Source organism: Bufo bufo, chromosome 4 (genome assembly GCF_905171765.1).
Source record: "Bufo bufo chromosome 4, aBufBuf1.1, whole genome shotgun sequence".
Taxonomy (NCBI): domain Eukaryota; kingdom Metazoa; phylum Chordata; class Amphibia; order Anura; family Bufonidae; genus Bufo; species Bufo bufo.
Genome location: NC_053392.1, coordinates 166,757,820 through 166,778,093, shown reverse-complemented (window position 1 = coordinate 166,778,093; position 20,274 = coordinate 166,757,820). Strand labels below are relative to the sequence as shown.

The following is a 20,274-nucleotide window of genomic DNA, read 5'->3' as shown; positions in this document are numbered from 1 at the left end:
ACTCCAGCACGTATGGGACAATAGGGGTACCATTCGTAGTTACCCCTCCCTCCCAGTGTTCTCTGATAAGGTCTAAGGGACCCCTCACTCTCCTCCCGAACAATAATTCAAAAGGGGAGAATCCTGTGGATTCTTGGGGTACTTCCCTATAGGCAAAGAGCAAGTGGGGCAAAAACCGTTCCCAGTCTTTTTGAGTGTCTATGAACGTGCGGATCATCTGTTTAAGTGTTCCGTTAAACCGTTCACAGAGCCCGTTGGACTGGGGGTGGTAGGCGGAGTTTAAGATCGGTTTCACCCCACACACTTTCCAGAGTTGGTGGGTGACCTCTGCAGTGAACTGGGTGCCCCTATCCGAAATAATCTCCTGGGGAAATCCCATACGGGAGAATATTGGCATAAGGGCATCGGCTATAGTCTCTGCATGTACATTGGTCAACGCCACTGCCTCTGGGTATCTAGTGGCGTAGTCCACGACGGTCAAGATGTATTTCTTGCCAGAGGGACTGGGTTTCGCTAGGGGTCCTATTATGTCTACAGCTACTCGACTGAAGGGTTCTTTAATTATGGGCAGGGATCTGAGTTTGGCTTTATAGCGATCCCCTCTCTTCCCTACCCTCTGGCAGGTATCGCACGTTTGACAGTATTGTCTAATATCCTTTGAGATACCTGGCCAGAAGAAGTTCTGCGTCAGCCGATGTTTCGTTCGGCTGATTCCTAAATGTCCTGATAATGGTATATCGTGCGCGATGCGCAGCAACTCTTGTCTATACTTTCGGGGTACCACTAACTGCTTAGTGGGCACGGGTATGGACCCTGCTACTACCTTCTCTGCATAGCGGTATATGAGACCTTTGTCCCAAGCATATCTCTCTCCCTCCAACCCTCCTTGGTCCTTGTTTATCCTATCTTTACAGGGAGTGCAGAATTATTAGGCAAGTTGTATTTTTGAGGATTAATTTTATTATTGAACAACAACCATGTTCTCAATGAACCCAAAAAACTCATTAATATCAAAGCTGAATATTTTTGGAAGTAGTTTTTAGTTTGTTTTTAGTTTTAGCTATTTTAGGGGGATATCTGTATGTGCAGGTGACTATTACTGTGCATAATTATTAGGCAACTTAACAAAAAACAAATATATACCCATTTCAATTATTTATTTTTACCAGTGAAACCAATATAACATCTCAACATTCACAAATATACATTTCTGACATTCAAAAACAAAACAAAAACAAATCACTGACCAATATAGCCACCTTTCTTTGCAAGGACACTCAAAAGCCTGCCATCCATGGATTCTGTCAGTGTTTTGATCTGTTCACCATCAATATTGCGTGCAGCAGCAACCACAGCCTCCCAGACACTGTTCAGAGAGGTGTACTGTTTTCCCTTCTTGTAAATCTCACATTTGATGATGGACCACAGGTTCTCAATGGGGTTCAGATCAGGTGAACAAGGAGGCCATGTCATTAGATTTTCTTCTTTTATACCCTTTCTTGCCAGCCACGCTGTGGAGTACTTGGACGCGTGTGATGGAGCATTGTCCTGCATGAAAATCATGTTTTTCTTGAAGGATGCAGACTTCTTCCTGTACCACTGCTTGAAGAAGGTGTCTTCCAGAAACTGGCAGTAGGACTGGGAGTTGAGCTTGACTCCATCCTCAACCTGAAAAGGCCCCACAAGCTCATCTTTGATGATACCAGCCCAAACCAGTACTCCACCTCCACCTTGCTGGCATCTGAGTCGGACTGGAGCTCTCTGCCCTTTACCAATCCAGCCACAGGCCCATCCATCTGGCCCATCAAGAGTCACTCTCATTTCATCAGTCCATAAAACCTTAGAAAAATCAGTCTTGAGATATTTCTTGGCCCAGTCTTGACGTTTCAGCTTGTGTGTCTTGTTCAGTGGTGGTCGTCTTTCAGCCTTTCTTACCTTGGCCATGTCTCTGAGTATTGCACACCTTGTGCTTTTGGGCACTCCAGTGATGTTGCAGCTCTGAAATATGGCCAAACTGGTGGCAAGTGGCATCTTGGCAGCTGCACGCTTGACTTTTCTCAGTTCATGGGCAGTTATTTTACGCCTTGGTTTTTCCACACGCTTCTTGCGACCCTGTTGACTATTTTGAATAAAACGCTTGATTGTTCGATGATCACGCTTCAGAAGCTTTGCAATTTTAAGAGTGCTGCATCCCTCTGCAAGATATCTCACTATTTTTGACTTTTCTGAGCCTGTCAAGTCCTTCTTTTGACCCATTTTGCCAAAGGAAAGGAAGTTGCCTAATAATTATGCACACCTAATATAGGGTGTTGATGTCATTAGACCACACCCCTTCTCATTACAGAGATGCACATCACCTAATATGCTTAATTGGTAGTAGGCTTTCGAGCCTATACAGCTTGGAGTAAGACAACATGCATAAAGAGGATGATGTGGCCAAAATACTCATTTGCCTAATAATTCTGCATGCAGTGTATATACCTGCAGGGAGGGATCTAGGGCCACCTCACTGCCAAATTCCAGGGGGGCATCCCAGGGGAGAATAGGAGGGGTGTGTGGCATATTGTTTACCTGAGCCTCAGTGTGATCGGATGGAGCCGTGGTGCGTGTTTGCTGCCGGGTAACAACCGGGTAGGCCTCTTGGATAGTTGGTTGAGGGACAAAAGCAGAGGTGAGCTCCCCCAAGTCGTTGCCCAAAATAACATCAGCGGGCAAATCCTGCATAATTCCCACCTCCACGTTTCCATGCCCTGCCCCCCAATTCAAATGCACCTTGGCAGTGGGAACTTTGTAAATTGCTCCCCCTGCCACCCGTACAGCTACACAGTCTCCGGTGAGGGTGTGCTTAGGCACCAAATGATTTTGGACCAGGGTTAACGTGGCCCCAGAGTCACGTAATCCTTGTATACTCTTGCCCTCCATGTGTACCACCTGGCGGTGCCCCTGGCGGTTGTCTGAGGCGGCTTGTATGGGGTTTACCTCGTGTAGGATCCCCAGAGGCTCTTCTTTTGAGGTGACTGTGGATGTTGGGAGCACAGATTCTCTTTGGCAGCAGTGTACTGCAGCCCGATTGGGGGGAGAAGGACCCTGGTGGTTCCAGTTCTGGCGAGGTCGGTTACGTGGGCAGTCTCTCTGGATGTGCCCCTGTTGGTTGCAGGTGTGGCAGCGGATCGGTGGTCGGGTATTGTACCTAGCAGGGTACGGGTTGTGGCTCGCGGCTGGTCGTGGGTGAGCCAAGGTAGTCACTGCTGGCAGAGGGGTGGTAGATCCAAACGTGGTCCAGTGTGGTGTGCGTTGATCTCGCCTGGTGTCTTGGAACTCGTCAGCTAGCTTGGCTGCCTCTGGTAGGGTACGGGGTTTGCGATCTCGTACCCAATTTTGAAGTTCTGTGGTTAGTCCATTAAAAAACTGCTCCATTACTATTAACTGGAACATCTCTTCCATAGTGGTGACCCGTGCCGCTTCCATCCACCCCTTGGCGGCTCGTTGTAGTCGGTGTGCCCATTCAGTGTGTGAGTCTTTTGTTTGTTTCTTGATGTCCCGGAATTTGAGTCGGTATGCCTCAGAGGTAATGGCATACCGTGCTAGGATGGCTTGTTTGACTTTGGGATAATTCCTGATGTCTTCGTCTGGGACGGTCCGGTATGCCTCTGCGGCGCGGCCTGACAATCTACCTGCCAGCAGGGGTACTTGGTCGGCTGGGCTGATGTCGTGTAGCTGGCACAACCTTTCGAAATCCTGTAGGTATTCGTCAATATCACTTTCTCCTTCTGTGTACTTTTTAAAAGCTTGGTAGGGAATCTTAGCTTTTCCCTGGGTAGTGCTGGTGGGCGCTGGGGCTCCTTCCCTGACTCGCTGAATAGCATTTTGCTTCGCTACAATGTACTCGTGTACATCTGCTATCAGTCTTTCCAGTGTCTCCATGGAGGGGGTGTTTGGGTAAAAAGCTAACCTGCTATTGAGCTCTCTTGTAAATTCTGTTGGCTCTGTCTCCTGTGGAGCTGCCGCAGTGGTCGCTCTGTCCCCCTCCATGAGTTCGGCCACCAGAGTAGCTTTGGTTTTGTTGCTGGCTATTCTTCCCCTTGCTTCCAATAATTCTTTTAACGTAGTACGTTTCAATGTTGCATAATTCGTCTCCATTCACCGTTCGTTCGAATGACTGCACATATTCTCGAACTCCGGTATATCCGAATGGCTGTTTTAACAAACTGCTGCTTTGCTGTGCTGCAAGGCTTGTATCCCACCGCTGCCACCAATTGTTGCGGAGCTTCACGGTATACCCTCAATATCTTCACTTAAATCCCCTTGTAGCTGAAGAAGCAGGTCAATAACCAAGAGACAATTTCCCCAGTGACTGGACGACACACAGTTTGGGAGTCAACTGACTTTACTAGGCATGCGCACCTGGTTTCAAACTGCCAACAGCCTCATTTACATACAATACATAGATTACTATGGTACAAGGAAAGGTGGGGTCAGACAATAGCAAGGGCTGATGGGAGGTTGAGGGGGGACACTGCAGCTAGTTTACACAGGTCTCCCAGTGTCCCTGAGACAACACCCTGCTGGGGAAACAATGGGACAGGAAAAGGGGGGAGGTGAAGAGGTACAGACAAGAAAGACATTCTGTAAGTGGCTAGGTTTGCCACATCCGGGTTCACAGCTGAACCCGGACATATCTCCATTTTCACCCCGGCAACCCCCCTGACATGAGGATCGGAGCAGGGAAACGTACAGGGGCTCTCCATGAGGCTCCCAGGAACCCTGGTGACGCCACCGGCACTAATGATCGGGATTTAGCGCTGCCCTAGCCAGTAAAACGGATAGGGCAGCGCTAAAGCCCGCCCATCAGAGTCGGTGACGTCACCGAACACACTGCCGGGCGGAAGTTTCCGCCCGGCAGTGTGTTATTGAAAACAAAATAGACCTTGCCCTGCGCGATCTAGCGCAGGGCAAGGGAGCGCATCGGAGCATGAGATGCTTCGATGCTAGCCTCAGGGGGGCTGCCTGGGTGAAAATAAGGGTATGTCCGGGTTCAGCTCTGAACCCGGACAACCCCTTTAAGAGGGATACTATATGCACAATTGTAACATTGTGCTGCTTTGTAAACCTAATGAGGACCTGTGAGTTCTGGCATGCCTCTTTTGATAAATACTTGCATTACCTCCAAAAATAATTCTAGAGCATCTTTTCTTAGTACTATGCACCTCTTGCAAACATAGGGCTAATTATTTCTCTTGCAAAGATAGGGATAGTGTCAAACAGTGTAGGGACATAACCCTATGGGCAAAGGGAATGGAAACACCCAGCTGTTAATTAATTCAAACATTTCCTGGAGGAATAACAGAGGAGCGGCACAACGCAAAGTTCTAGAAAAAGATACCCCAAATAATTTTTTCTTTATTTACTATTAAAGGGGTTATCCAACGTCTCCAACAGCCCCCCATGTGCCGGGCCCCTCACAGGTAATATACTTACACTGCTCCCCACGCCGCTCCTGGTCCCCTAGTATCGCGGGTGATGCTAGGGAGGCTCGTCCCTGTCACTGCCTGCCATTGGCGGGAGAAGCAGCAGCGGCGATGCGGGGACCAGGAGCGGCGCAGGGAGCGGGGTAAGTAAATTAGTTGTGAGAGGCCCGACACATGGGGGGAGGGGGGGTGGGGGTTGGAGACGTTGGATAATCCCTTTAAGTATTTACTAAAAAGCATGTTGAGAGCTTCTCTCCAATCTGCTGCCTATCAGTGCCCCAGGATTCAGTGTATTTAGTGAATTACCCTGCAATAGTTCTTTCCTCCCACCTGAATATTGGTGCTTCTAATAGTCTAGGGAGTGGATCACGCTGTTTTTCCCTGAAATCACTCTGAACTCGCTCTAATGCCGAGTCCTGCTACCAATAAAAGGCAGATTCATGTTTAATACTATAAAATCCATTAAGTGGGAGAGTGCACGTTAACGAAAATATGAGAAGGACAGCAACACAGTTATGAAAACAGACGGCTAATAAAGGGCATGTTTGATATTTCCAGGAATTAAAATATTTCTCCTGGGTGTTAATGAAGGTAAAAAGAGATTCATTTAATGCGGCCCCCAAACGTTTCACGACTTGGATGTGGAAAAATGTTGTTATTGGAATTAAGACAAAACATGCATTCATAGAGACGGCCTTTATTTTCTTAAGTTACAAGAGTTGCCAAAATTCAACGCGAAGAAAAAAAATTATTAGTCAGTGTGGCATGGTCAGCGGCTGTGAAAATGCATGTTATCATCTGGGAGAGCATTAAATCATGATGGAGCCCCGGCCAATAACAACAATGTTTCAGCGCAGCGTGATCCGGGTTTTATCCTAATGTCATTTACTGTAAGAGTTTACAATATTTTAGTCTTTGTGAGAAACTGCACCGTGTTATTTACTGATGTGCTATATAAGCCACTTATAGGTATACTATACGTATATAGTATTGTTCATTTTCGATCAAAGTCTCGCCTATAAATGGGCAAATACAGATAATAAAATGTATAACTCAGAATGAGATACTATTCCAACTTAGCCTTCTCTTGGACACATTCTGATAGCTGTATACTAGTGGATGGGTTCTCTGGCTTTGTAGAAAATGTATTACACAGAGCACAGGACATGTTCACAGTTTGGGTTACAATTACTTCCCAAATTCCAGGCTATGGGGCTACATGGAACAGAGAGTGTGGGTTGAAAATACTTAAATAACTCTCTATATACACATTCCTGCAATTTGTCGACCCTACACACCTTTTGCACTGAATGGACACTGGCAGAGGGTGTAAAGATCCCACTGATAAGCGTAATGGTAACACCTCTTTTCTTTATCCATTTACAGAAGGAATAACAGAGGGATGGTACAACACAGCATTCTAAGAAAATATGCTCCAATTTTATTTTATTTTTTAAGGAGAATGTAAATATTTAGTAGGACAGAGATGTCAGGAGTTCTGACAGATTCTCTTTATGGCCCCAAGGATTCACACTATACCAACCCCTTAAAGGGGCTGTCCGGGTTCGGAGCTGAACCCGGACAAACCTCAATTTTTTTACCCAGGCAGGCCCCCTGACTTGAGCATCGGAGCAGTTCATGCTCTGATTGCTCTCCTTTGCGCGCCGCTAAATCGCTCAGGGCAAAGGCTCTTTTGTTTACAATAACACACTGCCGGGTGGAGGCTCCCGCCGGGCAGTGTGTTCGGTGACGTCAACTGCTCTAATGGGCGGGCTTTAGCGCTGCCCTAGCTGTTTTACTGGCTACAGCAGTGCTAAAGCCCGCCCATCAGTGCCGGTGAGGTCACCGGGCTCCCTGAGCAGCCAGAAGAAGAGGCTTCAGCGCTCCTGCAAGGGACCCGGTACGTCACCGAGTCTAAGAAAAGTTCACTTCCGGCGAAGAATTTCCTATAAGAAAACAGGGTTTGAGAAATATGTGGAAAAGGTAGAACATGGATATATGTTATATGTTTGTCTGTCTTGTACTAATGTAACAAAGTCCTCAATCCCGGACAACCCCTTTAACACTGGCCAGAAGGGAGTGCTACCCACCCTGTAAACTAATGTAAAAAAAAACAAAAAACAAATTTAAACAAAAAAGGAGAGTGAGCACTCACAACATTCGGACCACAGGATATCAGGATCAATGGGATATTTATTAGGACCTAATAGGCCCAATCACATATAAAATCACTAAAATTAGCTAAAAAGTTGGTACCAATAAATATACTGACGAAGGGTATTCAATATTAATATCACAATTCAACAGACATATATGGAACACTAAAGTTGCTGGAGTGCACTCCTGGTGCTTGTAGTGCAACAAACTATATCAGAAAGTGTCCAACAGATTAGAAGAGGCCACCTGTGGACCTTGTATTGCCACAAACCGCTTCTCAAATGATCATATCCGGTGATCCTTTCAGCGGGTCTATTTCCAAACAGTCTGAATGCTGAAAGTTATAAGTTTGATGACTGTAATTTTAATGAAGTTGCAGAGAATAATACCATGACAGAGAGTTTTAGGAATCTTGAACAATTGTTGCATAAACAGCTGAGGCAACATTGGGAGATCCGCTCCCTACGGTATTATGTAGAGGAAACTAAGATCCCAAAAGGATTATTAATTATTAAAAGTCCAGCTCAGGACCTCATTAGTGACAAATTTTCCAGGGAGTGGAGTGACTTATTGACTAGTCAGTCGATTGCCCTGATGGGATTGATCAATAAGAGAAGAACAGAGATACTGGGGCACTTGAATATAAAAATTGGGAAGTTAAGGGAACACATAGACAAATACCCAAAGAACACAGAATTTAATATGTGGCAGGATAGACTGTGCAAAAGCATAGATAGGTTGGAGGTAGATATTATTAATAGGAAAAGTAAAAAATATATAGAGGTTTATAAGAATAAACAACAGGTGAGATCAGTAGAGATTCCGGAAGATGTTAACAATTCTCACCAGGGACCGTTAGATATGGAGCTGGGTAGAGAGGAAAGGATTAGCACCTATAATGTACCAGTTAGCAATAGGTACGAAGAATTGGCAGGACAACCTTTTTTAGACCTTACCCCGGCACATCACAGGACACGCACAAGACACAGAGATCAGACACCACCACGACACAGATCACCATACAATTTGAGACACATGAACACCAGGCACCAACAAGCAACAGGGAAATACTCTCAGTCCAATTACCAAACACGGAATCAGCACATGCACTATCACAACAACACAAATCACCAACAGCACTACCACCAGGAAAAGAAAGACAAGGAGAAGCAAAAGAAAGGGAACCACGGCACCGGAGACACTCACATACTAAATTTAATTAATTAATTTGAGTTCTAAACCCCTCACCATTTCACAAATTAATTTATTAAATAAGGGGTTGAAATTTGCCCCGTCCAATACCATGGATAAATTTTCGACTTATATTGGTGTTCAAAAATTCATTAGAAACCTTTGCCTTAAAAAATATTACATAAAAAATCCCCAGATCAGGGACTGTCCCGATAGGAGACCAATAGAGTCAATTAAATATACCTCTCTGAAAAATAAATCTAAAATGTTCCCGCGGAACGAGATTAGCAGGGAAATTGCCACATTTCAGAAGTGTGTAGAAGATGACCTTAGAAAGATTAAAGCTAGACCCCCCAATAATAACAATCTAACAAAACGGGAGATTCAGGCCATCAAAACACTTCAGAAAGATAACAGTGTCACTATACGCCCGGCCGATAAGGGCGGTGCGACAGTAGTTTTAGACACTGATCAATACAACAAAGAATGTCTGAGACAATTGGCTGATAAGAAGATATATATGAAGCTCAAGGGTGACCCAATAGTAAAGTTTAACCAGGGTTTGGAAGATCTGTGTAAGAAAGGGTTGGAACAAGGGATTCTCCTGAAACAGGAATCAGAATTTATTTTGGGGACAGAAAGAAGACTACCTACCTTCTACTGTCTACCAAAGGTCCATAAAAGCTTGATAGATCCCCCGGGACGCCCTATAGTGTCCGGGATAGGATCTATTACATCCAACCTATCGAGATATATAGACACTCAATTACAACCTCTGGTTAAAAACATCAAGTCCTATTTGAGGGATACCACACAGATTATCCAGATCCTAGAAGGACTAATAATTGAACCAGATTGGATTATAGGGACTTTAGATATCCAATCCCTATATACAGTTATAGATCATCAACAGGGATTGGAGGCAGTTAAACAGCAATTGATAAAAAGTGGCACATTTGAAGACCCCTTAAATTCAATTAATACTGGAAGGGATCCAATATATTTTGCGACAATTATTTTTATTTTGAGGGGGAATACTTTCTGCAGCAGTGTGGCACCGCCATGGGGACCAGGTTCGCTCCGAGTTACGCCAATTTATTTTTGGCAGAATGGGAATCTATTGTCATCGAGCCCAGACTTGGGGCGGACCTGGTCCTATGGCGGCGCTACATCGATGATGTAATATTTATTTGGAGGAAAGGAGAGGCAGATCTATTTGAATTCTTGGAAGGGATTAATAAGAATGATTTGAATTTAGTTTTCACATCCAATATTAAGGAGGAAACAGAATTTTTGGATATATTAATAAAAAGAGAGGAGGACCGTTATTTGTGTAGCACATATCAAAAACCGTCTGCCAAGAATGGTTTTATTCTCTTTAATAGCTGCCACCTACCTAGGTGGTTACTAAATGTTCCCCTGGGACAATTCCGGAGGATCAAAAGGAATTGTACGAATTCGGATAAATTTGAGGAAGAGGCAGCCAAAATGAAACTCCAATTTTTGGATAAACAATACCCAGTCAGTGTTTTAGATGATTCTTTAAATAAAGTGAGGGAATTAGAAAGAAAATCCTTTTTTGAAGATAAAGGGGCAAGTGGAGCATCTGAAGAATCCAAGATGGATATTAAGATGATCCTTCCCTTCAATAGCAACTATAAAAAGATTAAAAATATCATTAGCAAACACTGGTATCATATATTAAGTGACAAAGTAATAGGTCCACAATTACCCAACCTACCGAAAATAGTATATACTAAGGCCTCTAGTCTGAAACTTAGAGTAGCCCCGTTGGTAAAAGAAAAAAGAACTACAACAAATTTGGGCTCTTTTCTAAGTTTGAAAGGGTTCTATAAATGTGGGAGGTGTATGGGATGTAGGATGAGCCTACAAGAAAGAAAAATAGATACAATACACTCAGCACATAACTCTTTTACTTGGGAGATTAGTGATTGCCTTACGTGTAACTCATCCGGAGTCATTTATCTGATACAGTGTCCTTGCAAGCGCCAGTATATTGGCAGAACAAAAAGATTGCTAAAAACTAGGATCAGCGAACATATTTCGAACATCAAAAAGGGATATGCGAAACACTCACTTTCTAAGCATTACGACGAGGTACATGGCAGGGACCCGTCTAAATTATTTTTTGTAGCGCTAGAAAAAATCAATAAACACTGGAGAGGGGGTGATTTTATTAAGAGGATGTCCAGAGCTGAATCGAAACATATATATGAATTTGGCTGCTTATTGCCAGCAGGCCTGAATTCAGATCTGGAGATTTTTGGTTTTCTATAGGGTGGTGTTCCCGTTTCTGATGGAGGATCCCATGTTTTTGCCGTTTCCTGGCACTGGGATCCCCTCTCGGAGAAGGGATCACCACCCATAACATCTGAATCCCATTATCTGTCCTGATTCTCCCTATCAACCTACAGTTACAAACTTTTAGAATAGGAATAGAGTTTTCAGCCAAGGGATTATAATGGGAATGTTTTAATTATAATGAAGATTTATGTGTATTTATATTTTTATATTTTTAGTGTATTTGAGATTTTACATATTAAAATGTGATTTTTTAACTTGTGTCACTTTGAAATTTAATACAGCACAACTCTGTAATACGTTAGTTATATTATTAGATAAAACGCAATTGAGTTGAAAAAACCGCAACTAAACCGCATTACAACCGCAATGGTGAAATTGTATCAAAATGAATCCAGGATCCGGAGTTTATGGATCACCCAATGGACTATAAAAGGTGGAGAAGTATGAGTGGCGCTTCAACCACTGAGGAAGGGGTGTAGACGCCCCGAAACGCGTCTGGTGTTAAGGAGAGAAGCGCCCACCTAATCTTCTGGATCTACATTGCATGGCCATGCGATAATAACTCAAAAAAAGGAGAAACATCTTTGCATCTACAAGGACCGCTCCAGTATACAACTACGGACATCACGATCAAGGTACCGCCACTGCCTGTGTAATCCCGCGATAGTGTGACGTCATCAGTGCGAGACGGCTGACGCGAGACGCCGAAGCGGCCGGCGCAGCTCGCCTCTCGTGGAAGACTCTGAGATGCGGCAGCGGGAGCAAACATCAGGGACCAGGTAGGAACCTTACCCCCAAGTTGGACATATAAGTAGTTCTCATATACTACTTTGAGCGGCCGTACTGTTATCCACAAATAAGTACAGAGTGTTCTATAGGACATTGAGCACATTTTGTCTATATAGACTGTTTGGAAATAGACCCGCTGAAAGGATCTCCGGATATGATCATTTGAGAAGCGGTTTGCGGCAATACAAGGTCCACAGGTGGCCTCTTCTAATCTGTTGGACACTTTCTGATATAGTTTGTTGCACTACAAGCACCAGGAGTGCACTCCAGCAACTTTAGTGTTCCATATATGTCTGTTGAATTGTGATATTAATATTGAATACCCTTCGTCAGTATATTTATTGGTACCAACTTTTTAGCTAATTTTAGTGATTTTATATGTGATTGGGCCTATTAGGTCCTAATAAATATCCCATTGATCCTGATATCCTGTGGTCCGAATGTTGTGAGTGCTCACTCTCCTTTTTTGTTTCTATTTGCCTTTTTTGGGTCGGGCACCCAAGTCGAGTTAGTAGCACCCGTCATAGCCACTAGTTGTGAGCCAACCATCCATCTATAAAAAACAAATTTAACCTCACACATATGACATAAGGGGATGGAAAATATGGATAAGGGCATCATAAAAAAAAATATAAATATAAATATAAATGTTATGCTTCAAAGGTATTTCCAGATAAGCAAAGCAAAGGACCATTGTCGCTATTGCAACGTGCCACCCCCCAGTGTTTAGGAATGCGGAGTGGTATGTTGTGGCCTTAATAGTTTGTGTCACGGTGCTCCTACCTGGATACCATCACTCCCTAGGGTTAGGCCCCGCAGCAACAAAGGAGCTGCAGTTGGTGGAGTAAGCAGACTCCAGACTTGGTGAAGCGTAACGACTTTAACTTTATCTTGGCTCCAGCAGGATAAGAGTAAACTGGCAGGTGAACTTGAATACTTTGCTTAATCCCTCTGCTGTGATAGTTAGATGTAGGAATGCTAGTGCCCCCTCTAGGGTACTATACTTTGGTCCCTCCTCTGTATTATGACTTGAACGGGTTTGGCTGCAGTATCAAGCACAGCCACACATGTAGGGTGCTGCAGTAAAGGATCATTTGTTCTGCTAACTGGCTAGGGCCTCAGGGGTTGGAAAGGTAATTCATGTAAAATATTGTTCAGGCCTTTGGTATTAAGTTGACTTGTAACACAGGAAGATTGTTCATTCTGGTAAAATGAACTGAGGTTCTGGCTTATCAGGATACATTAAAGGAGACCTAAGCCTGTACTGAAAACACGGATGGTGCTGCCACACTTTCGGGCTTGCATTGGCTATGCTTTGCCAGCATGCAGAGTATGGATACATCGAAAGTATATAGCATCCATACTCCGCATGCTGGAAAAGCAGGGCAGAGCCAATGCAAGCTGTAAGTGCTCTGAGAAGTGCTGCTGTGTCTGTACTTTCAGGAAAGGTTTAAGTTCCCTTTAATACTTTCTTAAAGGGGTTCTTTGGTACGATTATTAAAAGACCTGTAAAAGTAAGCTGGTTTGGGCAGTGCTTAGGCTACTTTCACACTAGCGTTTTATTTTCTCAGTATTGAGATCCGTCATAGGGGCTCAATACCGGAAAAAAATGGGGACAAAACTGAACTGAATGCTCCAAAATGCATTCCGTTCCGTTTAGTTGCGTTCCCATACTGAAGAGCAAACCGCAACATGTTGTAGTTTGCTCTCCGTCCTGGGATGAGGAGCAAGATGGATCCGGCATGACCCCCAATACAAGTCAATGGGGACGGATCCGTTTTCTCTGCAACAATAGAAAACGGATCCATCCTCCATTGACGTTCATGACGGATTCGTCTTGGCAATGTTAAAGATAATACAACCGTATCCGTTCATAACGGATGCAGATGGCTGTATTATCAGTAACGGAAGCGTTTTTGCTGAACCCTGCCGGATCCAGCAAAAACGCTAGTGTGAAAGTAGCCTTACTCTTCCATCGCGCTGCCAATTCCACACTATACCTTATAGTCACATGATGGCCCCCGGATGGATTTGGCTGCTTCTGCTGACATCCCGATCTGGATGCTGTCTTCCCTCTTCCCAGTCGCTGCAATGTATGATCGTCATTGCGGACGTCACTATACATTGCAGCCAGGACGTTTTCTGTGAGAAGTGTCACTTGGAAGACACATGTGCACTATGATTCCACCACTGTGACTGCGTTTCGGCACTGTCTGTCTGTCTAGGTGTGTGCATGCTCTAAGGGATCTGGACATTTAAATGGATCATGGGGATGGTTAGCAAACCCAACAGGAAACAGTAAGTAATCCATGTAAGCATCCTTCCAGGAAGTACTGATGTCAACCACAAGGGATGGAAAGTGCTGATATGAGGGGGAAAAAAAGGTACATGGGCAGTGTTGGGGGTACTCTAGATACATAAAAAATCATTATGGAATCAGAGAACCCCTTTAATTACAACCCTGAGTTATTAGAATAATATGGACTCCAGTTGCCAAACCTCTGCTGGCAAATGTACGAAATCTAGTGTACAGAAATAAGTGCTTCAGATAACAGAAGTCACCTCGGACATTCCTGAGTACATCATACAGAATACATAAATGAATATTGTAAAACCCAAGGCACAATAATGCTGTAACTTCATATAAATAAAGACATCATTAGTTGTACCCCTGGATGCTGTTCAGTTCATCATTATCCTTTTGCTTCTGATACTTGCCAAGTACATTCAATTACAAGAACTTCATGCCTTCTAATCTTGAAACACATTTACTATTTAACATGTGTTTTCCCAACTAATTTAAATCAGCCAAGTCATAAAATCCATACCTGGGCCATTAAGACTCTCCCTTATGGCTTGCTGCAGCTGTTCTTCTTCATTAAGCCCTCCAGTGTACACATTATAGGCCCCCGGAGCACGGTTTCCTTGGAACTGGTACTCTGGATACCTGGCATACCCTATTTGAAAAACGTTTACTGTTTAGGTTTAACACTTTTACATTACTTTTAAAGTGTAACTGCCATGTTTTCATTTAAAAAAAAATCTATTTTAGCATATGTTACTGCATAAAGCAATCTTTAGTTTCTTCACATACCACTGTTTTCTTTGAGTTTTTCCCTTAGTTACGACTGTTTTAACCTCTACAATATGAGGATCTTCTCAAGATGGCCCCTCTGCCAGTTCTCTGAGGCCAAAACTGCTTTCCCTTACTTCCCATACACACTTGCTTTAGCCAGCAGCTCCCTGCCAGCCAATCAGGTTAGATTACTGAGAGACACGCCTCCTCACTCTGAAGCCTAATGCAGGCATGCAGTGTGGAGGACCGCCCCTACGTCATCCAGCCGGGCGCTCCTCCTACTGGTAAGTGAAAGGTCTATGCTATAAGTAATGCGCCGCACAGACCTTTCACTTACCAGTAGGAGGAGCTCACGGCCGGCCACAGACAGCGGAGGTAAGTATAATGCTTCTAAAATTGCTAAGTAACCATGGCAGCCAGGACTGCAGTAGCGTCTTGGCTGCCATGGTAACCGATCGGAGCCCCAGCGATTAAACTGGGACTCCGATGGGAACTCTCCGCTGCCACCAATGATGGGGGGAGGGTGATTTTAATTAGGGGTGGGGGGAGAGGAGGCCGCACTGGCCACCAATGAATATAATACTGGGGAGGGAGGGAGGGGGGCCGCACTGGCCACTAATGAATTTAATACTGGGGAGGGAGGGAGGGAGGGGGGCACCGCACTGGCCCCCAATGAATATAATACTGGGAAGGAAGGGAGGGGGGCACTGGCCACCAATGAATTTAATACTGGGGAGGGAGGGGGGACCACACTGGCCACATATTGCTTTTAATACTGGGGAGGGAGGGGGGGGCTGCACTGGCCACATATTGCTTTTTATACTGGGGAGGGAGGGAGCCGCACTGGCCACCAATGCTTTTAATACTGGGGAGGGAAAGGGGGGGGGCCGCACTGGCCACAAATGCTTTTAATACTGGGGAGGGAGGGGGAGGGCGCACTGGCCACCAATGCTTTTAATACTGGGGAGGGAGGGAGGGAGACGGGGCCGCACTGGCCACCAATGCTTTTAATACTAGGGAGGGAGGGGGGAGCCGCACTGGCCACCAATGCTTTTAAAACTGGGGAGGGGGGGGGGGCCGCACTGGCCACCAATACTTTTTATACTGGGGAGGGAGGGAGGGAGGGCGGGCCGCACTGGCCACCAATGCTTTTAATACTGGGGAGGGAGGGGGGGGGCCCGCACTGGCCACCAATGCTTTCAAATACTGGGTGCGGCACCTGAGAGGTTAATTGTGTGGATCACAGCCCCCTGTAAGAGATCGGGTGCTGCCAGGCAGCAGGGGGCAGTTATATACACAGTTCTTAGTATATTCTAACTTGAAGCGTCCCCATCACCATGGGAACGCCCGTGTTAGAATATACTGTCGGATCTGAGTTTTCACGATAGTGAAAACTCAGATCTGAAAAAGCTGTTATGCAGACGGATCCGCACTGAACGGATACCATCGTTTGCATTTATAGGAGCGGATCCGTCTGTGCAGATACCAGACGGATCCGCACCTAGCGCAGGTGTGAAAGTAGCCTAAAATAGGGACTCCTGACTTTACATTGAAAGTCAATGGGGGACGGATCCGTTTACAATTGCACCAATATTGTGTCAATGTAAAGGGATCCGTCCCCATTGACTTACATTGTAAGTCAGGATGGATCCGTTCGGCTCCGCACCGCCAGGCGGACACCAAAACGCGCCAGCAGTCTCAGCACCACGTGGCACTGCCAGTCGTCTCAGCACCACCAGTCAGTCCTAGCAGTCAGTGCCAGCTGTATCAGCCACCAGTCAAGGTGACAGCAGTCTCAGCACCACCAGTCAGTGCCAAGCGTATTAGCCACCAGTCACAGTGACAGTGGTTTCAGCACCACCAGTTAGTGCCAGCTTTATCAGCCACCAGTCACAGTGCCAGTGGTCTCAGCACCACCAGTCAGTGCCAGCCGTATCAGCCACCAGTCACAGTGACAGCAGTCTCAGCACCACGTGGCACTGCCAGTCGTCTCAGCCACCAGTAAGTGCCAGCTGTTTCAGCCATCAGCTGCAGTCTCAGCACCACCAGTCCGTGCCAGCCATCTCAGGCACCAGTCACAGTGCCCACAGGCTCAGCACCACCAGTCAGTGCCAGCAGTCAGTGCCAGCAGTATAAGCCACCAGTCACAGTGCCAGTGCTCTCAGCACCACCAGTCAGTGACAGCTGTATCAGTCTCCAGTCACAGTGCAAGTGGTCTGAGCACTACCAGTCATATCAGCCACCAGTCACAGTGCCTGCAGTCTCAGCCAAAAGTCAGTGCCAGTGACGCATATTACAGCTACATATAAGTCAGTATTACACTAAGAGAAAATATTATCTATACTAATAAAAGCCCTGTGTACGTGCTCAGGGCTGGTGTCCGTGCGTGTGTGCCGATTATAGAAGTGCGCATGCGCAGCGGACGGACACACACAGAGGCCCATCCAGGTGGCAGAGCCGGGCTCGGGGGCACAGCGGCGGGACAGAAGCGCTCAGAGAGGAGGACGCCGGGAGCCGGGCACAGCGGCTTTCAGAGTTATACTCTGCCCGGAGCACACGGGACATCGCAGCCGTCACAGATCCCGGGGAGCCGTCCACACTGAGATCCGGCTATCTTACTCATTATGCCGCACTGCGCATGCGCCCGCTTCCCCACACGTGCAGTGCGGCCAGACGCCGCTCCATCGCCACACACTCCACGGACACTACATGTGCAGCATCCTATTGTAATGGCAGAGGGGGCAGTCACTGTATTGCACCTGCCCCGCTCACTTACTACATGGTGAGGCAGGAGGCCTGGTGGGCGGCCAGGCACTGGTAACGTAACTCACTAAGTGACGCCCCTGATCCGCCCACTGCATGAATGAAGCAGTCGGCGCAGGGGCATGACGTAGTGAGTTACGCTGCCAGTGCCTGGCCGCCCGCCCGGCCTCCTGCCTCACCATGTAGCAAGTGAAGAAGTGAAGATCGTTATTATTATTATTACAGTTTGTGGCGAAACCAATCTCGCCACTGTGTTTTGGAGGGGCCTGGCTACCAGCCTCTAGTTATTCAAAGTATTACTACTCTGGGCGGGGCCGGTGCAATACAGTGACTTCACCGGGCCCCGCTGCCATTACATTCACACTAAACAGCGACACTGTTATGGGGGGATCTGTGGATGACACCCACAGACCCCAATAAATGTCAGCCACAGACCAGCCCGATAACAGTGTCATCCACAGATACCCCCATAACAGTGTCAGCCACATATACCCCCATAACAGTGTCAGCCACAGACCAGCCCCATAACAGTGTCAGCCACAGCGCCCCCATAAGAATGCCATCCACAGATCCCCCATAACAGTGTCATCCACAGATCCCCCCATAACAATGCCATCCACAGATCCCCCATCACAGTGCCATCCACAGATCCCCCCATAACAGTGCTATACACAGATCCCCCATCACAGTGCCAGCACTACTGTTCTAGCGCCCGTTATTGTAACGGGCTTAATGTCTAGTAAAAAAATATGACAGTTACACTTTAAGGTATGCTATGGTGTTTGTAAACTGAAGAGTCTTAGATACAAAATGACTAAAAGCATACAAGAGGAGTATGCACAATGACCAGTTATAAGTATATAATGAAAAGTACAAGTCAAATATGAACAATGGTCATGTACGATACAGATTATGTAGGTCCAGAGTTAAATCAGATCAGCCTCTCAATGTAAACCTAACATTACGATGGATGGATATGAGCAAAATGGTGGCCCAACAAAATGTTTATGGGGCTCAGAAGCTCGCCAACAAGATTATAATATGCTCATAAATATTAACAATATAGTCTCAGATTGTAAGTGCAGCTTGGCCTTAAATGAGATGGGTCAGACTCTCAAATCCAAGCAAATAGAAACTAGAACCTTGCAACTCTGCAAAAGTGTATTGAAACCACAGTGGAAATGGATAAAAAATGTCTCACTGCAGACTAAGTGCCCTCTATTGGTATCCTCTCAATACAGTATGGTGGCTCAGTGGTTAGCACTAGTGCCTTGCAGCGCTGGGGTTCTAGGTTTGAATCCAACCAAGGACAACATCTGCATGGAGTTTTTATGTTCTTCCCATGTTTGTGGAGGTTTCCTCCGGTTACTCTAATTTTCATCACACACTCCACATATTGATAGGGAACTTACATTGTGAGCCCCACTGGGAACAGAAAGTGATGATAACGTCTGTAATGCGCTGCGGAATATGTCAGCGCTATACAAGTGCATAAAATAAATTTTAAAAATTAATAAATATGAACAAGGCTCTCAACTGTTGAATCCAACCATGGTTGACGTCATCTGCTTTTCCTTCCTTATAGTACAGCTGCTTCATGATCCCTATGTAAGGAAAAATGGCGAGACGCCCAAAGTATGAGATGGCAACAGCCTCTCCGTGAGCAAATGTATGAGGTGAGTAAGTTTTTTATTTTTTTACCGCTATTTAAAGAAAAATAGATTAATTACCACGAAGCGTGAGGAATTTCGGCTTTGTGGCAAATCAGATTTTTCCTGAAATTCGGATCGAAGTCAATTTGACTTTGATTTGCTCAATACTACAGCATATCATAAAACCACCATGTGGCTAATGGGCCAAAAAATATAGAACGCTTCATGAATGTGCTTCGGCAGCACATATACTAAAACTGGAACGACACAGAGAAGATTAGCATGGCCCCTGTGCGATGACACGCAAATGTGTCAAGTGTTCCATATTTTTAAAAGTTTTTTTTTTAGACATTTTGTATCCATTTTCTGTGTGGTTTAAATACACTTTTGTGGAGTTGCGACGTCCTATTTTATAGTTGCTCGTAAATATTATCATACAAGATTATGATATGGAAATTAAAACTTCATACCAGAATTGTAGTAACTCTGTTGTCTTGCTGGACGGTCATTGGTGAAAAATGATACTAAAAAAAATAAATAAATTCTGTTAAATCCGATTGACAGGCTCAACATATATTTCTTCATAACTTCCTTCCCCAGCCTTCAATCATTACTGCCCCTCTTCACCTAAAACAGGGCTAACCAAACTTTTTATACTGGGGCCTCAGCAGACAGACCAAGATTATGCATGGGCCCTACCATCTGTAATGGAAGTTTATGCTTAAATCATAAGCCATGGAGCCATAGAATGGGACTGTGTAGGTCATAATTGCTTCTGTGAAAACTGCCTCACCACCTACGCCTCCCAAACAACTAGGGGTGCCTCTTTGGTGATGTCCACCTCATAGGTTGA

The 20,274-nt window shown here is 45.4% G+C and overlaps 1 protein-coding gene and 1 pseudogene across 2 annotated transcripts in view; one reads left to right on the top strand and one right to left on the bottom strand.

The window, feature by feature from the left end:
- The window catches only part of RHBDD1 (rhomboid domain containing 1), a 137,208-nt gene that overhangs the window by 49,553 nt on the left and 67,381 nt on the right, over window positions 1-20,274 (bottom strand). For both annotated transcript variants that reach the window (XM_040428075.1, XM_040428076.1), the window contains exons 5-6: window positions 19,892-19,945; window positions 14,759-14,887 (exon numbers count right to left, since the gene is read on the bottom strand). In XM_040428075.1, coding sequence (XP_040284009.1) covers window positions 14,759-14,887; window positions 19,892-19,945 — 183 coding nt within the window. The remainder of the gene's footprint in view (window positions 1-14,758; window positions 14,888-19,891; window positions 19,946-20,274) is intronic.
- Window positions 19,653-19,752, top strand: LOC121000175 (annotated as a pseudogene).